Source organism: Aquarana catesbeiana, linkage group LG11 (genome assembly GCF_042186555.1).
Source record: "Aquarana catesbeiana isolate 2022-GZ linkage group LG11, ASM4218655v1, whole genome shotgun sequence".
NCBI lineage: Eukaryota > Metazoa > Chordata > Amphibia > Anura > Ranidae > Aquarana > Aquarana catesbeiana.
Genome location: NC_133334.1, coordinates 221155975 through 221176316, shown reverse-complemented (window position 1 = coordinate 221176316; position 20342 = coordinate 221155975). Strand labels below are relative to the sequence as shown.

At 44.9% G+C, this 20342-nt stretch overlaps 1 protein-coding gene across 2 annotated transcripts in view; it reads left to right on the top strand.

The window, feature by feature from the left end:
- NUDT22 (nudix hydrolase 22) overlaps positions 1-20342 on the top strand; it is a 69247-nt gene that overhangs the window by 42378 nt on the left and 6527 nt on the right. For both annotated transcript variants that reach the window (XM_073605361.1, XM_073605362.1), the window contains exons 3-5: positions 13750-13857; positions 19245-19342; positions 19427-19520. In XM_073605361.1, the coding sequence (XP_073461462.1) occupies positions 13750-13857; positions 19245-19342; positions 19427-19520 (300 nt within the window). The remainder of the gene's footprint in view (positions 1-13749; positions 13858-19244; positions 19343-19426; positions 19521-20342) is intronic.

The window sequence follows — 20342 nt, the reverse complement described above, 5'->3', positions numbered from 1 at the left end:
TGCAAAGCAAAATCATTTCTGCTGAATAGAATTGTGTACTCTGTTCTTTCATTTTACCCACTCTGTTTCCATATGCCTGAAAATGAATTGCTAGCTAGAGTAAGATTGTATCATAAAATCAATAAACAGAGTGCCAGTCTTCTCACGTGCATAAGAGAATACCAATACAACACGTTACGGTGGCTTAAGGTTCCCCTTCAGCAGGGCTTGGACACACAATTGTAAGGCAATGCAAGTTATAATGATGGCAGCATAATCTCCAACTGACAACCAAGCGGTACTTCATCCAAAAGGGGAAGTTCTACTTATTTGCACCCCCACCCCTTTAACAATTGGCACCTTTTTTTGGGAATGTGGGGGGGGGTACCTGGGTTTGACACATCACAGGTCCCAGAAGACTGCAGGACCATTCGTACAGTGCAGAGTAAGTCTCGCATGCACAGTGGGATGTCAGATTCGCAAGGCTTCACTGCCAGTTGCCCTTAGTGAAGATGCCGTCACCTGAAGCCGATTGAAGAATTGGCTCGGGTGAGGACAGCGCTGGATCTCTGAACAGGTATGATTCCTTCTATTTAATGTCAGAAGCTACAAATAGAGGGTGGCTACATTATTTCTCCAGTAGAATGCAGGGTCCTAAACCCAGGACCCTGCATTCATTATAGTTGGACTCCCACAGTACACAGAACATGGCAATGCAATAGTTTTAAAAAACCTTGAGCCTTTACAACTACATGAAGGCTACTTTCACACTGGGGGGGGGGGGGGGGGGGGCGCGCGTTAGTGGTAAAGTGGCACCAATTTTAGCGGCTATACTGCATATACAGACTGATTTTACTATTGTGGGTTTAGTAACACTTTAAGAGGGGCATCCTCCATCCACCTCACTTATGTGGATGAAGGAATAGGTGGGTGTTATTTTTGTTTTTTTTTTGTGTGTGTGTGTTTTTCTTTTTTCTTTCCACTATTTTTGGCCTGCTAAAACTGAAAATGACCAATCTATGGCCAGCTTAAGAAGGGAATTCAATTTGCCTGCCAAATTGGCCAGCATATATAGATCCTCCCTGGTGGAATGTTAGTGCTGCACTTTCTCCCTGGCGGATATAGACCATACTCTTTAGCATCACCAGGAGGTTAAAACATTTTTACAGCTCTCCCAATCCCAATGACAATTTCAGACTGTCTGCTAGGGCTGGTGGAGGAAGTGGTCCCCCCAAAGAGCGCTCCTAACTATTTTGTTATTTTATGCATGTAAGACAGCAATCCTGTGTTGGAAGAAGCCAGAAGCCCCCTACTCTGACCCTTTTGAAGGAATTAAAGTGTTACCACTGTATAAGGCCACCTACTAAAATAGAGGCTGCCCAAAAAAAATTAGGTTTGGCACAGCTGGCTCTCTGACTCTTATTCCATTTGCTAGGTTCAAACATGTAGAGACTGAAAAATAGCTGTAGGCCTGGCCCCTACCAGAGTTGTCCAGGTATTCGATTAGCCACCCCTACAAATTTTGGTTGTATCGCCTATGTGTGGTTCTTCGATCAGACATCTGGGTGATAACATATAGAATCCTGGATATAGAATCCTTCGTACTGCACGAAGGTAGGTGAGGGGGATAATGCTGAGAGGGATTAGGATAATTCTGTTCTTGGTTTCGGCTTAATTCTTGCATTTTCTGTATATTTTTTTTTTTCTTGTTTTTTTTTTGTATAATCTTTATTTTATATTTTCAAAATAACATACATTGAGAAAAGCAAACCACAACAAAACAGAAAAAAAGAAAAAACAATAAATGCCCAAGGGGCACATATGGGGACAAGGGAGGACATCGGGTTGTGAGCGTAAAGAAACCTCTGATACATTCAGATAGCTAGCTTCATGTGACTTCATCAAGTTATACTCCAGTCATAGGGGGGCTTGTGAGTATTTTAACCATTGTATCAAAACAGGATTGCGTTTTCATATATAGGATACAACACCTCACCCGCCGCATCCAATATAACCCAAAGTGAAATGGTGGGGGAAGGGGAATGGGCATACCTGAGAACAAAGAACCGAATGATCAAGCAGCACAACAGCAGTAGGTGTAAATCAGTAACTGTTATAGAGAACCTAGGAGTTTGTGCGTATGTCTCACCCTCCACGAAATTATGTACCATCATCCTCTAATCTGCCTGCCTGGGAGTGGCAGTAGGTGGTGTCTGCGTCATATTAGATGTATAATGCAACCCAAGAGGTGCAAGCGGGGACATAGGTTGCGATAGCAGCCCCCCGTGCCGTTTAGTGTATCCCATAACCTCAGCACGTGGACAGAGACCAGCGTGAGACAAGTTGTGTCCAGACAGGAATTTCTCAAGGGGAACCCAAGATTTAGTGGCAGTATGATGTTGCCAGTCGAGAATCCTTTGCAGGGCAACCGCCTCATAGTACCTGCGTATGGAGGGGACCCCCACCCCCCCAAGCCTCTTAGGACGTTGCAGTGTGTGGAGGGCCAAGCGGAGCACACGACCCTGCTATATAAATTTTACGAACAAGCTGTTGTAGGCTGAGAAGAAAGATCTGGGTAGCGCTATAGGTACCATCTGAAGAATTCTGGGCAGTACATTCATTTTCAGGATACTGACTCGTCCCATCCATGAGAAGGTGGTACGATTCCATTGCGAAAGATCAGCTTTAATCGTGGTGAGCAAGGGGGCAAAGTTACACGTATATAGTTGTGCAAATGTGGCTGGAAGGTAAATGCCTAGATATTTTAAGGAGGAACAGCACCACTTGAAGGAAAAGGAAGCTTGTAGTTGGGAGTGCATCGCAGGAGGAGTAGCAAGTGGAAGGATCTCCGATTTACTATAGTTGATTTTAAAGTTGGAGAGAGAATGGAATCTCCATAGTTCCGCCATAATGTTAGAAAGGGAGATCAGTGTGTCTGTGACGTAAAATAGAATGTCATAAGCGTACGCCGAAAGTTTATGTTCTGTCGTCCCTACCGTAAGCCCCTTGATGTTAGTATTGGACCGTATCATGTTAAGTAGTAGTTTCAGGGTGAGGGCGAATATTAGGGGGGACAGAAGGTGCCCTTGTCTTGTTCCATATAGGAAAAGGGTTAGAAAGCATCCCGTTTACCTTAACCCGGGCTTCTGGGGAACTGTACAAGGAGCCTATCCACCTGAGCATGTTATTTCCTAGGCCCAATCTGGATAATACCGCCTAGAGATAGGCCCAGTCCACCCGGTCGAAAGCTTTTTTAACATTCGTGGATAATAGGAGACAGGGTGAGTTGGGCCTCTGTAGGTTCGCCCAGTGAATCAATTGTATAGCTCGGTTGGAGTTATCCCTAGCCTCCCTCCCTGTTATAAATCCTGTTTGGTCCGGGTGAATTACCGTCGGTAGGACAGGTTTAAGTCGATTAGCCAAGACCTTCACTAATATCTTGATGTCAGTGTTCAACAACGAGATCGGCCTATAGCTGCTGGGGGTGGATGGGTCCTTCCCTTCCTTCAGGAGGACAGCAATGTGTGCGAACAGTGCCTCCTCTGGAAGGGAAGTGCCTGATGCCAGGGCGTTAAAGTATGTGAACATGCAATCAGACAGGAGGGGTGAAAATTTGCAATAATATGCATTAGTGAACCCATCTGGGCCAGGACTCTTTCCTTGCGGAAGGTCTTTAATAACAGCTTCAATCTCCGTTACAGCTATAGGCCTGTCAAGCTGTTTGCTAAGTTGTGTCGACAGTTGGGGACTAGTGCTTCTTCTAGATATTGTGAAATACATTCCGTTTTCTGTGAGGGCGTGTGACCCGTGAGTGTGGCAGGAAGTTGGTAAAGTTGGGTATAGTATTCCCAAAAGGTGTCCACAATTTTGGAGGACAGTACTGTTTGGGAGCCCGAGGCAGTTTGCAGCATATGGACGTGGCCGGATGTGCATTGTCGTTTAAGGGCTCTAGCCAATAGTCTACCGCATTTGTTTCCAAACTCGTAAAATTTATGAGAAACATATCTCAGTCTATCCCGTCTCCGTGTTTCTAACAGATTGGAAAGCTTTTCCCTAAGAGACAAAAGCTCCGCATACAGGAGTGGCATCATTTTGGCGCTTGTGTTTTAAGCTCCGTGGTGCGTAACTGGGCCAGTAGGGACTGAAGTTCCCCACTGCGTGCCTTTTTGAGTCTAGATCCCTGGGAGATAAGTTCACCCCGTATCGTGGCCTTATGTCCCTCCCATACAGATGTCATCCCCGTCTCTCCTGTCATGTTCTAAAATATAGAGAAATGGTATCTGTGACCCACTTTTGTGCCACTGCATCATCTAGCAGGTTTTCGTTTAACCGCCATGTCCTTTGACGGACATCCGGAGATAGAGGAGCTAGGGAGATGGAGATGGGTGCATGGTCGGAGATCGTTCGTGATCCAATCGACGCACTGGAGAGCGATTCCAAAAAGCATTGGTCCACCAATAGGAGATCTATCCGCGTATACACGTTATGTGTGGCAGAATAGTAGCTAAAGTCTTTTACAGTGGGGTGAAGCACTCTCCAGCGGTCGACCTGATGATTAGCCTGTAGGGTCTTACGGAATCAATTAAGAAAGGTGAACGAGTGTGTAGAACGACCGGAGGAGGTGTCCAACTGCGGGTGAGGGCAGACCTTAAAGTCTCCAACCACCAGTCGCCCCTCACGAAAAGTGGAAAGGGTATCTAACAACTTGTCCAAAAACTCTAATTGCCTGGAATTAGGAGCATAAAGCACCACGAGTGTAAGCTTGCCATCGAACAGAGTGCCTTTCAGAAAGACAAATCTACCATCGGGATCCGCATAGTGGTCCAGGGGAATGAAAGGCCAATTTTTATGTATCGCAACCGCCACTCCACCAGATTTAGGTCGGGGTGAGTTGCTGAGAAACCATTGGTTGTATAGGTGTGTGGGGAGGCTGGGAACCGAGTCAGTCCTGAAATGAGTTTACTGCAAGAGTAAAATGTGTGCACCCAGTCTCTTTGTCTCAAGCCACAACTTACTGCGTTTGGATGGGGAGCTCAGGCCACAAACATTGTACGATATGATCTTCAGATCAGCCATGGTTGGTCACTGGTAACGTTGCCCCATGGGCGTATGGAGGATGAGGAATGACCCGCAGCAAATTGACCTAATAAACCTGAGGTGCTGAAGAGAAAAAGCATGTGAGTACAACCTAGATAGTAAAAAGGAGAAAAGAAAGAAAACACGTGGATAATACAAAACAAATAAAGAACATAGTGCCCAGTGGGCAAGTAATTAACACTAACATCGACGGTGTGGCAGTCACCTCTCCAGCCAGCCGGCCCCAAAGGGTTCAAGTGACCCACGCACCGTGGACATCCTCGGCCGAGGAGTGTAACTCCCAGGAGTTCACCTATGGGGGTGAGTGGGGAGACATCAGGCAGGAGCCCTGCTAAGGGTCCCGCTCCAGTGCATGAGCACTTCTGCTAATCGGATGTGCATGCAAGTTATCTGCAGCAGCAAAAACAGTCCAAATATTAGAAGAAAAAATTAGTTGAAAACTGAGGGAAGGGCAGAGTCATCTGGAACTGGGACAGACAGTCAATGTGCAGCTGAGGAAGAGGAAGGCCCCTGCTCATCAGTGACAGCAGGATCTTCACATGGTTTGTTGCGGTGTCTACGAAGGGTCTGTCGCCAAGGCTCCGGATTAGCCAGTGCTGGGACATCTGGGGAAGTGCACCAATCAGGTATGTCCACCACAGGTAGGCCGAGGTGGGAAAGAAAGTGAGGTAGGTCCAACTTGTTCCATAGAGTGACTTGCTGACCCCCCTTAGTGACCGAGAGGCTGAAGGGGAATCTCCAGCGGTAGATCAGATGGCCGTCTTGCAGAACTTCTAACAGTGGCTTAAGGGCCCTGCGTTGCATCAGCGTGCGTCTGGATAAGTCTGGGAATAGACAACTTAGCTCCATCAAAGTCCACGTGGTGGACCCCCCCAGACATGGTATATGATACGTTCCTTCGAGGTATAGTTGTGCAACTTACAAATAATGTCCCGGGGTTTATCTGGATCATCGGGGGGGGGGGGGGAGTCTGGGGGCTGGAGAAGAGAGGAATGGCAGAATTCACCTGGGAGCCATGAGGCGACCTATAGGAGGCATTTCCCCTTGCATCATGCCGGCCCGGGCTGCTGAAGGGGCTTCCCTGGGAGTCCGGTGAGGAGGTGATGCAGGTGGATGCCGCGGTTAGGGGATCGGGGATGCCTCGTGTGCGGCCTGGAGACGCTCACCCGGCGCCATCTTGGATTCGGCCAACGCTGCCTTGGCATCTCGGCTGGCTGGTGTTCTAAGGCTAGATGCTGCTGTATGTGTTGCTGCGTGGAGTGGGTCAAACGGAGCTCAGCTCACACGCGTCTGCTCCCTTCCATGCCGCGGCCACGCCCCTTCTTTTCTTTTTTTAACTTTCTATACTTCCTCTACCTGGTAATCCATGGGAGTGTCTGCTACTGGCTGGGCCAGGAAGTGTATGGATGGCTAGTGACATGTTGTAATGAAGCTTGTATTTTTTTGCACTTCTTGTGACACTTTTATTTTTTGTTGTCATTACAAAAAATCTGCTATGGGGGAAAAAAAAAAAAGTACTTTCCCAGAAAAGTGAAGTCACCTATTTTTGCTTTTCCAAAACGGGAAGTGAGGTAAAAGCTCAACAGTGGTACACAACGTTTTAAACACTTCCCTACTCTATTCAAACTTACAAAGAAATGTTTTGGCTATACATACACTTTAATAAAAGCGGGTTTACTTTGTATGAGCTTTATGTATAAGAATAGTGCTCTTGGGCGTTGCTTATATAAGTTTTACTGTGAATACATTATTAAATACAATTAAAGTAATCCATTATCTGATATAAAGGTTTTCTTATTTAAAGTGTAAAAACAATCTTCCCATGAGGGAGAAGGAACAGAAAATTCAGAGAAAAGGAACAGGATGTAATATGTAGAATTTTTAAAGAGGAACTTCGCTTTAAAGGGGAAGTAATGCTTTTATGTCCTCCCCTTGTTTTTTTTTTTTTTTCCCCTCCTCTACCACTCTAATGCCCTGTACACACGGTCAGACGTTGATCGGACATTCCGACAACAAAATCCATGGATTTTTTCCGACGGATGTTGGCTCAAACTTGTCTTGCATACACACGGTCACACAAAGTTGTCGGAAAATCCGATCGTTCTGAACGCGGTGACATAAAACACGTACGTCGGGACTATAAACGGGGCAGTAGCCAATAGCTTTCGTCTCTTAATTTATTCTGAGCATGCGTGGCACTTTGTGCGTCGGATTTGTGTACACACGATCGGAATTTCCGACAACGGATTTTGTTGTCGGAAAATTTTATAGTAAGCTCTCAAACTTTGTGTGTCGGAAATTCCGATGGAAAATGTGTGATGGAGCCTACACATGGTCGGAATTTCCGACAACAAGGTCCTATCACACATTTTCCATTGGAAAATCTGACCGTGTGTACGGGGCATAACACTTTTGGTTTTTTTTGGGGTTTTTTTTGTTTTTTTGGGGGGGGGTACCTAATTTTGGTAGCTACCCGCTACCATTTCTGATCAGATCGCCTAGGCCAGTGATTGCGAACCTGGGCACCCCAGATGTTTTGGAACTACATTTCCTATGATGCTCATGCACTCTGCGGTGTAGCTGAGCATCATGGGAAATGCAGGTCCAAAACATCTGGGGTGCCAAGGTTCGCCATCACTGGCCTAGGCGATTCCTCCAGAAGTTTGCCCCTGGCCCCCTCCCTGCCCGCAACCTCTTGGGAGATATAGCAGAGGTCCCATGAGGCTGCGGGACCATTCACACAGAACAGCATGGCTCTTGCATGTGCAGTGGGCAGCCAGCTGTGAAGCCGCAAGGAGTCACTGCCAGCTTCCCGTGCCGATGCCAGGGACCCGAAGATCAGCGAAGAACCAGCCTGTGTGAGGACACCACTGGAGCTTTTGACAGGTAAGTGTCCTTTTATTAAAGTCAGCAGTCACAGTATTAGTATTGGTAGCTGCTGACTTTTTTTTTTTTTTTATTGTTTTGCAAACAGGCTGAAAGTGGAGTTCCACCCAAAAATGGAACTTCCACTTTTTGGAATTCCCCCCCAACCCCCACCCCCCTTCCGGTGTCTTATTTGGCATCTTTCAGGGGGAGGAAGGAGCAGATACCTGTCTAATACAGGCATTTGCTCCCACTTCCTGGCATAGATCAACGCGGCGTTCACGTTGATCTACGCCACTTCCAGCGCCTACTCTGTCCTCCCCCGCTGTCTTCTAGGAGACAGAAGACAGCAGGGACCAGTGAGGACGCGCAGTAGGCAACCAGGAAGTGAAGTTGCACGGCTTCACTTCCTGATTCCCTTACCGAGGATGGTTGGGGCAGCAGCCGAGAGCCGACGGACAGATCGGCTTCGGCTGCCGACATCGCGGGCTCCCTGGACAGGTAAGTGTCCATATATTAAGTCAGCAGCTGCAGTATTTGTAGCTGCTGGCTTTTAATATTTTTTTTTTTTTTGGCGGACCTCCGCTTGAAGATCAGATTAAGATTAATGAGATATTTTTCTGTTAGTGTTAGTAGCTTAACAAAAACCTACAAGCAGCTGTTGTAATGCTTTGCATTGTTTCTTCCCCATCTTTCACATCTTTGGCAGACTCCTCCAGTATGATCTCCCTACCAGCATTCCCAGATACCATCAACTTCCCTCAGCCATTCTGAAGCAAAGAGATTTAGACTGATTAAATCGGAACTTCAGTTATTTTTTCATCTTTCCATCTATCAAATCCTCTGCCCTTGTTTTAACTTTGGATGGTAAAACATTTTTTTTCTGCCAGTAAATACCTTCTACAGCGCACTTCCTGTTTCTTGTCTGGTAAAAAGCCTAGGCTTATGACATCATGCACAGCCTCCATGTGTCTGTGTAAATCCAGGAAGTGAACAGGCAGCAGCTTCAGCGGCCCACAGTAAAAATGGATGCAGCCAGACTTGGTGGAGGGAGATTTCTGCAGCATATTTGGCAAGTACAGAATCAGTGTATATATAAAATAATATGCAAAGTGGTTGGAGGGAAGCGTCAGAATGGCAAAGATGTTTTTATTACAAATTATGTGAGCGGACTGCAGTTCCTCTTCAACTAAAGGATTTGAAAATGTTCACAAAATAAATTGTGTAAAGCTGGCAATACCCTTTTATTTTTAACTGCTTGCCGACCAGCCGCCGTCATACAGCGGCAGGTCGGCACGATCCCGCGAGTGGTCGTAGCTATACGTTGGCTCCTATGAGCAGGATAGCAGGCGCGCGCACCCGCCCACTGCACTGTGGGAGTGCCGATGCTTGTGGCCGACGGTCGTGATGACCGCCAGCCAGGAGCGATCATGGGCACAAGAGGCAGAACAGGGACGTGTGTGTGTGTGTGTAAACACACAAATCCCTGTTCTGTGCGGAGAGACAGATTGTGAGTTCCTAATAGCTAGGGACCACAATCTCTCATCCCCTCTAGTCAGTCCCCTCCCCCTACAGTTAGAACACGCAGTCAGGGAACACAGTTAACCCCTTGATCGCCCCCTAGTGTTAACCCCTTCCAGTGACATTTATACAGTAATCAGTGCATTTTTATTGCACTGATCGCTGTATAATTGTCAATCCTCCCAAAAATGTGTCCTATGTGCTCTGGGCATTGAGCAGCCAAATCTTCCAGGGCTGAAGTGGTTAATTTATTTTTATTTTTTTTTTGCCAGTGGTCTTCAACAGCTTATCGATGGAAAATTTTCCAGCAAGGCAAGAGAGCCCACATACTGAATGAAATTTGTCCTGCCAAATTTAAATTGGTGTATGGCCAGCTTAAAGTGTTATTAAACCTTTGGCTTTTTTTTTTTTTAATTAAAATAGCAAACCTGTCTATAATTGCCTGCTCTGCGCAATGTTTTTGCACCCCAGATAGCAAGCAATTGAGCTGCATTGAAAATGATTTGTTAAGCTATTGCTAGACTTGCCAGGCTTCACGAGTTTGTTGCACAATTGCAGCAAGTCCACATTACACGACTCCAGATCAACTTTCTTTGCAAACATTCAGCAAGTCGGCTGCAAGTTTTGGTTCAGTTATGTTGTGCAATAGTCATCCTACCACAGGAGTCACTGTGACTTGAAGAGCTCTTGCTGTAGACCCGCAACTTTGCACTTGCTATAGACTTGCTACACAAATTTTCTACAAATTGGAAAAGTGACAACTAGAACCTGTGCTTCACGTGCTCTACAAGTATACAACTTGCCAGGGAAAATGTGGTGCGACAAGTTAATAGACTTGCAGTTCAACATTGCCACAAATTTGGGGCAAGTTATCCTTGCTATCTGGGACAGAGCAGCCTGGACCCTCTTCTTCTAGGGTCCCCCTCCGGAACTCCAGGCCCCTCCTTTGGTGGGTGCCCCCACCAAAAGCCGCTTTCTACGGGGGCACCCATGCATGCTTGCTCCCGAGCCCCGCTGCTGCATCCATTGACACAGACAGCGGGAGCCAATGCTCCTTCTGCTATCAATCTGCCCAATGAGGAGGGAGATAGTGGCGTGAGCCACTGCTCTTGTGCACATCGCTGGATTGAATCGGGCTTGGGTAAGAAAAAGGGAGGGCTGAGAGAAGCTGCGGTACAGAAGGTTTTTCACCTTAATGCATTCTATGCATTAAGGTGAAAAACCTTAATGCTTTAGAACCACTTTAAGATTTATTAGAATTATTCTTTCATGTGAAAATAAAATCCCAGTTTATTGTTTTATGTGCACGATTGGACAACTGAAGTGAATATTCACACAAACTGTGTGAACATTCTCAAATTCTTTAGTAAATTGGCCTTAGTGTCCTACTCCACCTTTTTATGGGTTCTCCTTAAAGTGTTTGTCAACCCAAAAAAAAAAAAATACAGATCCTGGTCCCTTAAAGCAGATTACACATCCCAGTGCTTGTGCTGTGTAATCTGCCCCCCTCTAAACTGAAAAAAAAAAACGCTAAACCTGCCACTTCCTGTGTGCCCTCTGCACTGACCACTAAAATCGGGGCTGCTCAGCCCTGATCACAGTGGTCAGAGTACGTTTCTGCATCATACGTATCTCTCCTCTCAGCTCTCCTCTCTCCCTCCTCACCTTCTCCTTCCTGCCTGTCATCTCCCTCTGTGTCTGTCTCCAGCCCGGCCCCACCCCCCACTGCTATTCTTGTAAAATAAAAACTTAAAATTGTCGCTGCCAGCCTCTCTTAGAGGTTGGCATAGCACACTATGTCAGTAGTTTTCAAAAATAAGCATTCTAAATACCAAATTTGAGCTGTTTTTGGGCCGGTCACGTGATTCGCGGACGCTTTACAGCTACGATACAGATCTTCTGTGGAGGCGATGAGCAGCCACGTGATCGCCCCTCCCACAGAAGCAATCCATCGGAGCTGTAAAGCGGCCGTGAGTAATGTGATGACAGCTAAAATTGGGTATTTAGAATGCTCATTTTTGAAAACGCCTGACATAGTGTGCTATGGCAGCCTCTAATAGAGGGGCTGGCATAGTCTTGTATAGATGGGTTAACAAACCCTTTAATACATAATAAACGCATAACCCCTATGCCCACCCAAAACTGATCTATCCGTTTGGAATTTTATTTCAAAAACCTAGAAATGCAATAAAACGAGTGTGCTTTAGGGCCATACTAGGAAAAGTGGCTGGTTCATTGCAAGACAGGCACCATAAGCTGCATCCAGCTACCTTCCCTGTACCATTTCACTCAAATTGCCACCAGAGCCCCAACAAAATACAGTACTTCTGTATTTGCTCGAAATACTTTGGGTGTCTGAGCTGTAAGTTGCCCAAACACTGTCACGTGGGGGCAGAAGTGGACCTGCTTATATATGTATGCTAGCCTTTGCCCAGGAATTTTGGGGGGGGGACTATTGCATTGAGTTGGGTTGGCAGGGAAGCTTGGGGAAGGTGCCTGCTGTGCAACCAAGCTTACTGGAAACTCCTCCCTGTAGTTCAGAAGGCAGGCTCTGTGAAATGTGCGAGACCGATGTTCCTACTTACCAGGCATAGTGACTACGTGTCACAGAATTCCAGGTAGTAAAATGCGTGGAGAGCTTCACAGTAGTAAGTACAAACTTCACAAGAGCGTTCAGATTAATAGGAGTATGCTTGAAATGACTGAAATGATTTTACATTTTGACCATAGATTACACACTTTATAGGCATGCTGCTTTGGTCACCAGTCTAGCAGCCTACTAGAGATATAAAGTCCAGGATTTCTGTTCAGTCCAGCTGTCCCTCAACCTTTACCTGCCTAAGGCCCAATCAAGGCCCCCCGATACACTGGCACTGTCTTCATTCTACTGAACTTACTACTGTCATTCCAAGGAACTCCTGTTTTGGACCCAACAGATCCTGTAGATTCGGTCTCAACTAAAATAACAGGTCTAAATATTGAAATCCTGATCCAGTTGTCCACCAACATGTCTTTTATGTATGTCGTCAAGAAATAACTATTTCTCAGACAGAAGACATGTCAGACCTCTGCAGAGATACTACTTCCCCACACACACACAGCAAGGGTCCTTCTCTGTAGTATGCTGGCAGGGGATAGGCTACTACTCTGGCTTTGACTGCTTTCATAACGACTTTTTTGATGCTCCTGGATATTATTTATCTGACCTAATGTATAACTAAAAACAAAACCTTTATCATTTTGGATAGAATGGAGAGTAATTAGAACACCTATCAGTGGCGGCTGGTGCTCAAAATTTTTTTGGGGGGCGCAAACAAAGTAAAAAATACGGAACCCCCGCCCCCCATTAATTGCAGCCTCATTGTGCCTGTCATATGCAGCCACTTGGGCCCATCAAATGCAGCCAGGCTTGGCTGTCGCTTCACTAACCCCCCTCCCCCGTGGCCGGTCCAGCGGCACTTACTGCTAGTGTGGCGGGTCTCTGCTCCTTTCCTGAAGGCGGATGCGGCCCCTGTGTCCTTCCGGCTTCTTCCGCCGTGTCTCCTTCCGCCAAAGCGTTAGGCATGCAATAGGATCTCACTGACCTGCCTGCTGATTGGCAGGGAGGAATGTTAGTGTGAAAATAGCGAAAATTAATTCGCTATGCCACACAACAGGGTGGGATCGGGACGCAGTGCTTTGTGCCCCAAGCCCATCCTATTTTGAAGCCTATTAGAGCCTCTGGTTCTAATCACGTGCTTTCAAAATACACCACCCCCACCTATCCCCGCCATAGGATTTCATGTGTCCGGCGTCCTGAAAGGGACTGGGCACATGACTAGGGAGGGCGGCGGAGGTGCCGGGGGGGCGGCGCCCGTGCGCCCACAATGCATGGGCTGCCACTTACACCTATCAAATATTACTGTCTGTGCCCCTGTTAGGGACATTCACCATCTGTTTTGTCTTATTTTACCATTATCCCCAATGGTGTAAGTAAAAAAGAAACAACATTTGGGTTGTCCCCAGAACAACATTGGAGGCAATCTCTTCCAATGGGGGACACTAGTTGTGGCGACAAACAGGAATTCCCTGACTTTGGAGGGATTTCCTCTCACTTTCTGTTTTGGCTATGGAACAAGAAGTGCAGAGAAATCATCCCAATGGAACACAGATCACAAAAAAAAAAGAGTTTCACCCTCCCTTGTACTATCCAAAGTTTAAAAAAAACTTTTCTTTTCTTTTTAGCTCTACTTTAGCTGAAAGTTCATTTGGGCTTTAACATGTTTTTCTTTTATTCATTCTCACTAGGCTGTTGCTCCCAATGTTCCTGAGGAAGAACTGAGCTTGGAAGTTTTAGAGCCAGAACTGGTCATCAGAGAGCTTTTCTCATCTATCCTGGCTGAAATACGGGATGAGGTAATTGATATGCAATGCTACCACATACACTTGACAAATGTTGTTACTTTTATTCAGTATCCAGTCACAATCCTTAATTTATTTCAAGCAAAACAACAAAAAATGTGGGATGGAAAACATTTGAACATGCCTTTTTGAACTCCCAAGTGGGGTTGCATGCTGCAGAAAAATACCTTAGGAGGTCCCCAATCTGTCCAGACTTAATCTGAAGTTTTCAGGTGTGGCAATTTCTACATAGCTTGGTATGTATGTGCCATACCTCCTAGAATCTCCATAGAAGCTGGAAATCACTGTGGGGGAAGCACTGCTATTATACTGCTCTCCACTGGCTTCTGGATAATGTGCTAAGTGGCTGCCCTACAGCTCTGAAAATTTCAGAAGGTCGCTTGTTCGGCACAAGCGCCATCCAGGGAACACTTTTTGCATTTTCTCAATTTTATACAATGTGTTCTCTGATTGGACAAGGTCGAGAAGAAGTGTGGTGATGTCACAATCTTCATCTCATCGGATAATACTTTGCATTCTCTGGGATTTTTTTAATCGAGCAACTACTTCCCAGATTGGCGAGGTTGTCAAAGGTCCTCTGTTCACATGTCCTCTAAGTTCTACCAGGTGGATGTTTCAACCTCATCTGACAGCATTGGGTGTAATATCCTTGAGGTGGCTCTCTGAGCTCCAAGCAGTGCTCTTTCCTCCTTCTTATCATTTTTTTTTTTTTTTTTTTTTCTTTTTGGGCCTGATGGCAATAGTTTGCTGTGTTACCCACCTCTCAATTGGACTGCTTTTGCACAACCCAAAGTTTACTACTTTGCTAATAAAAAATGGAGACATGCTGATAGTAGGATAGGGAAGGAGAGAGTCCAGTTTCCCTGAAGGCGTAGTATAACCCAAAGGTAAAGACTTCCTGAGTTCCTCAATGGACCCCAAGAAACAGATTTTATGATGAGGCTTTTTGAACCATTTTTCAAACATGTATGTTTTCAATATCAAATACACTGAAATGAATTTAAATGCACACAAACCAACATCACAAAATGTTGTTTGCTCTGTTTTGAAATATTTTTTTGCATCTTTGTAATAAGCTTTAAATCATGCAAAATAAACAAAAATGGTGCTGGGCGCCGCCAAAGTATTATATAAAATGCAGTGACCTCTAAGCTGCTGCAAATACAAATTGTGTTCCCACAATGGTAAGTGCTGATTGAAAAAAGTTGTGTATTTGCATTTCTTAAAACAGATTACCTAATTTATATGACCAACCTCTGGTATTAAGTGAACATAATCTTAGGTGCTTAAACACATAGAAAATCTCTCAGATCAAAATCCTATTCATATGACATCAACCCCTTATACACTTAATTACATAAAAAACTTCCAAAACATGAAAAACAGCAATACAGTGAAAGTAGCACTCCCTCATTAGCTATGTGCTACAATTCAAACACCTGTCAGTGTTTAGGGCCCTTCGCCCTTAAAAAGGAAGTATGTATTATTATTATTAATAATAATAATATTATATATATTTTTTTTTTTCAGTTTCAAACTTGCCTAGGTGGATGCAGCATTGGGTCCAATGCTGCATCTGTCCCCCGGCGCCTCTGCACTGAAAATCAAGCAATCGAACATCTCCGATGGCTCGGTTCTCACAGCTCCCCGAGTAGAGAGTTGCTGACTGTCAATCAGCAGCTCTCCACTCTGCTCCCTGCTTGCTCACTGGAACGCTGAACTGTGGAGGGGAACGGCCATCTTAGGCTTGCTAAGAGGCTGAGACGGGTGTCAGTCCTCCAGGCACCTGGCGGATCCAGACTTCCATTGTCGGGATGATGCGGTGCCTGGACTGATTTCTTTTACATCGACAGAGAGCGGATTTCAGTCCGCTCTTTGCTGAAAACAGGTCACAGGAGTTAAAAAAACAAATTTCACTTCTGTGATCCACAGGAGAAGTCCAGCCAAACGAGGTTTGGCTGGACTTCTCCTTCTTAAAAACTATGTGCTTCACTGAAAAAGCTTCTAAGTAGTCCGCCGTTTATATCCAAAAGCATAAAGAAAAAAAGGTGCAAGTGTTGAGGGTCTTCACCCTTATAAACTATGTGTTCCACCACCAGCTAAAATGCTCGCTCACCTTGCAAGTGGATCTGTAAATTAATGCAGATCCAAACAGGTTTTTAGGACAACAATCCTTCTATAGGTATGACGATCATCTGGTCTCAGCCACAAAGTATGGCTCCTAGATTTATATGCCGACCTCAGCTGGCTGTATCTCCATATGCTCCGCCGTACATGTAGAAAGAAAACATCCGCATATAGTGTAGTGTTCTCTAACAATCGCATATTACCCAGCCACTCCTGAGGTTAAATACGGTACTCGCATTTTATTAATGTATAAAAAGCATTTAAAAAGTGCCAACACGGCGCTCACAAGTAAGGTTCCAATAATGCTGGGTATGGGACTGACGTCACCTGGCTCTGCAGCTATGCGTAACGCCATTAAACCACGTGGCTTCATCAGGACCTTACTTGTGAACGCCGTGTTGGCACTCTTTAAATTGTGTCTTGACAAAGTGGGCTTGATTTTGATAAAGTACTGTCCAAATTCTAGAGACCCTTTGCCAGACCATTAATTTCAAGGGAAAAAAAATTCCCGTTAGATTATATTTAAGAGCCCTTGCACACTGGGGCGGTTTGCAGGCGCTATTGCGCTAATAATAGCGCCTGCAAACCGCCCCGAAAGTGCCGCTGCTTTCATTCCAGTGTGCAAGCCCCGAGGGCTTGCACACTGGAGCGATGCGCTGGCAGGACGGTAAAAAAAGTCCTGCCAGCAGCATCTTCGGAGCGGTGAAGGAGCGGTGTGTATACCGCTCCCTTACCGCTCCTGCCCATTGAAATCAATGGGACGGCGTGGCTATACCGCCGGCAAAGCGCCTCTGCAGAGGCGCTTTGCGGTGGTATTTAACCCTTTCTCGGCCGCTAGCGGGGGTAAAACCGCCCCGCTAGCGGCCGCATACCGACAGTAAAACGCCGCTAATAATAGCGGCGTTTTACCGCCGACGCCGCCCCCCGCCCCAGTGTGCAAGGGCTCTACCTGGTGTTTTTTTTTGTTTGTTTTTTTTTTTTATGGCTATTATTTACCTGTAAACATCAAATAGCCCTGAGACTGCTGCTGGCCGTGGCCATCTTGGCCATCTTGGCCATCTTGGATGAGTTATCACTTCTCCAGCAGGCTCAGAGCTGTCATTCAAGTGACATCGTAGTAGTTAGAGAGTGACCAGACACTCCCAGAAGAAGAGAGGGGGCTGTGCTAGGAAATGGACTCCTGAGTAGTCAAATTTTCAAAACCATTGCACAGAGCACATAAGTATGACATGTTTATCATTGAGAAAAAAATACATTTTTTCCCCCCACCAACCTTGCGTCTCCCCTCCTTTTTATAAAAATTGGAAAATTTGAAGTGTCCGTCTGAGTGAGTTCTGCAACATTTTGTTATGGTTAGTTCTGGGATTTTAGGAGTTTTTTGTTTTTCATTTATTGTTTCAGATCACCTGATATTTGGCATTCTCTCTGTCTCTCACTATTGTTCATATTTTGCGAGATACTGTTCTAATTTTGTGTACAGTATTGTATTGTTCTGCTCCTGATAGATTCTTTATTTCTATAAATAAAGAATTTTTTTTTGGGGGGGGGGGGGGGGGGGGGGGTTTAGAATCACTTAAAGTGGAGCTCCAGTCATTTTTGTGTTTATTAAAAGTCAGCAGCTACAGTTTTTGTAGCTGCTGACTTAATAAACACACTCACCTGTCCCACGATCCAGCAGTGCGCTCCCCCCAGCCGTGTTCTCCCTGTGTCCGCCCCCAGTGCCAAACCCCCCCCCCGGCGGCGCCAGCATTTCTACTATGGGCACCCAGCTTGGACTGTTTGCAGCTTCAAAGCCAGGAGTTCCACTTTAGGGTGGAACTCCGCTTTTATGTAACACTTCCTATTATTTATCAATTGTTTTGTAATTTCCAGCTTTGTTCTGCTGGTATTTTGTTTTATATAAATCTTTTTAATGTACTTGTACCTCTTTTCACACTTAAATCTGTCCAAACAAGAGTCTAGTAGATATCCCGGGTATGATAAAGTTTGAAACACAAAATCATAAATTATAATATAAATATAAATAATTATAAAAAAAATATATAATAATAATAATAAAATGAATTTCCCCACGATTCACTATCGCTCAATTCAGCATGTGTTCTAATTTACTATCGCTGTTTTCTAGCTGGTCTAAAACCACTTTTGGCGTAAAGGGACACTTTTTGGTTGCTATAGACAATCTCCAGTTTCCAGGCAGAAAGAACAGTGTATATATAATCTAAAACTGCATGAGGGACATTGGACAAACCACTAGGGACAAAAGGGATGTGAAATTATTTCATACAGTAATGTAATCTGTAAGAATACAATGTACTGTATGTATTATGATTTTTCACTTTTTTGAATTTGCCGCCAGGCTCCGCCCAGTGCGTTGCGACACTTGCAGGGAACGGAGCCCGGCACACAGAGGCTTCGGGCGGAGGACAGAGCCCGCAGACACAGCGGGGGGACATCGCAGGATCCTGGGGACAAGGTAAGTATACCGCACCGGGATCCTGCAATTCAATCCCGAGTGTGGCTCGGGGTTACCGCTAATGGTACTGAAATTTTAACCCCGAGCCACACTCAGGTAAATCGCCAGGGAAGTTAAAGCAGAACTACACTGTATCTGAGCACCACTAACCAAAAACACTATTTCATTTGTTTTTATTAATTAAAGCAAACTCCCCCATCCATCCATCCATGTCCCCGTGCTTTATTTAGCTGAGGAAATCTCCCTCTAGCATTTTTGCCCATAGCCAACTTGAGAAAGGGCAGATGATTCATGTAGCATTTACTTTCTGGAATTCATCTGCCCTTAGCTCAGACATGCAGGTAGGAGGGTGTACTTCGCTCAGAAAGCCCCTCCTGAAGACTCCTGGGATGTATGACATCATTTACATAGGCTAGAAACCAGGAAATCACTGAAGAAATGTAAAAAAAAAAAGTTTAAAACCTGTAAATATGATATATACTTACTTTCATTATCTATTTTATTAACAGACTTTTCTACCTATTTGCTAATACTGGCAGCATATGGATGAAAAATAGTCAATGTTGACTAAGCAAGTGAAGTTCCACTTTAATAAACACAGCTGGGATTCTTAGTTCTATTGTTTGCTGTAGTACTCACTATGGCCACAAGATGTCAACCTGTGACACCCAGAAATCACTGAATTGCTGTGGTAGATGGCTATAGCAATGGAATATATATTGATATGTAATATAACAAATGTTTTATACAATTTATTAAAACATCTTCTTTTCGTTAGGTTAATTTACCTTTGTCTACATTAAGTGAACCTCTTCTGCTTGGCATTGCCCGTAACCATACAAGTGCAGGGCGACCAAGTGCAGAATTCTATGTAAGGTGAGCACATTGTTGACGTGTCCATTGTGTTTTCATCTCTCTCCTTATGTTCTTTCTCAACTGACCTGAAATGTCACTTCTCAGGTGCAGTCTGACCTCAGAAGAAGTGAAGGATAAGTACTTACAGGGAGGACCAGAGGCACAGGAATCTACAGATATTATTTTTCTAGACAGAGAGGTAAGGATGGAGCAATTGATGCCACAACATATATGTTTTTTTTTTCTAAAAACAAAAAGCTATGTGTCGGTGTGCCTAAAATGTGTATTTTTATTTTGTGGTATTCATAAAATATGTTGCTGCAATACCTACAACTGATGCATTAAAGTGGTATTAAACCCAAATCCAAAAATGTAATATATTGCAGCTTACCAATCAATAGGTGTGGCGACTACATTTGTTTTTTAAAGGCTTTTTCTCCCTCCTTTTTTTTCCCCTTTTGCTCTGGCCAGTAACACTCCTCCTGTACTCAAATGCCCCTACTCTAGATTAAGGCACATATGGGGCACAGTTGGACAGCAGCATTGACCGTATCTTGGGAGGGGAGTGTTTGATGGAAAAACTAATAGTGAAGTACAGTTTGGCAGATTAATGTGCAGACGTGGATAGGTACTTACAGGCTACAAACCTTAAGCATCGAAATTGCAAGGATAAACGCCAGGAAACGCCTCATCCAGAGTGCATTCCACCGAAACAGGAAGCGACGTCGTTTGGACTTGAAAGCCAGAAAAATGCTTCAACACGTTTCGCCTTCTCACAAGACGTCCTCAAGAAATTGTAATTTCCATGCTCAATGATTTGTAACCTGTAAGTACCTATCCATGTTTGCGCATTAAAGATCTGCCAAACTGTACCTCCACTATTAGTCCCTCTTTTCATTTTTGGCTACAATATCCACATAGGACCATCGCGATTGGGGGAGATCTTCATTGGATCCTTTTGCCATGTATGGCCACGTTCTAGCCTGAATGTCCCCTGGACTGAAAAGTTAGGGGTCCTTTC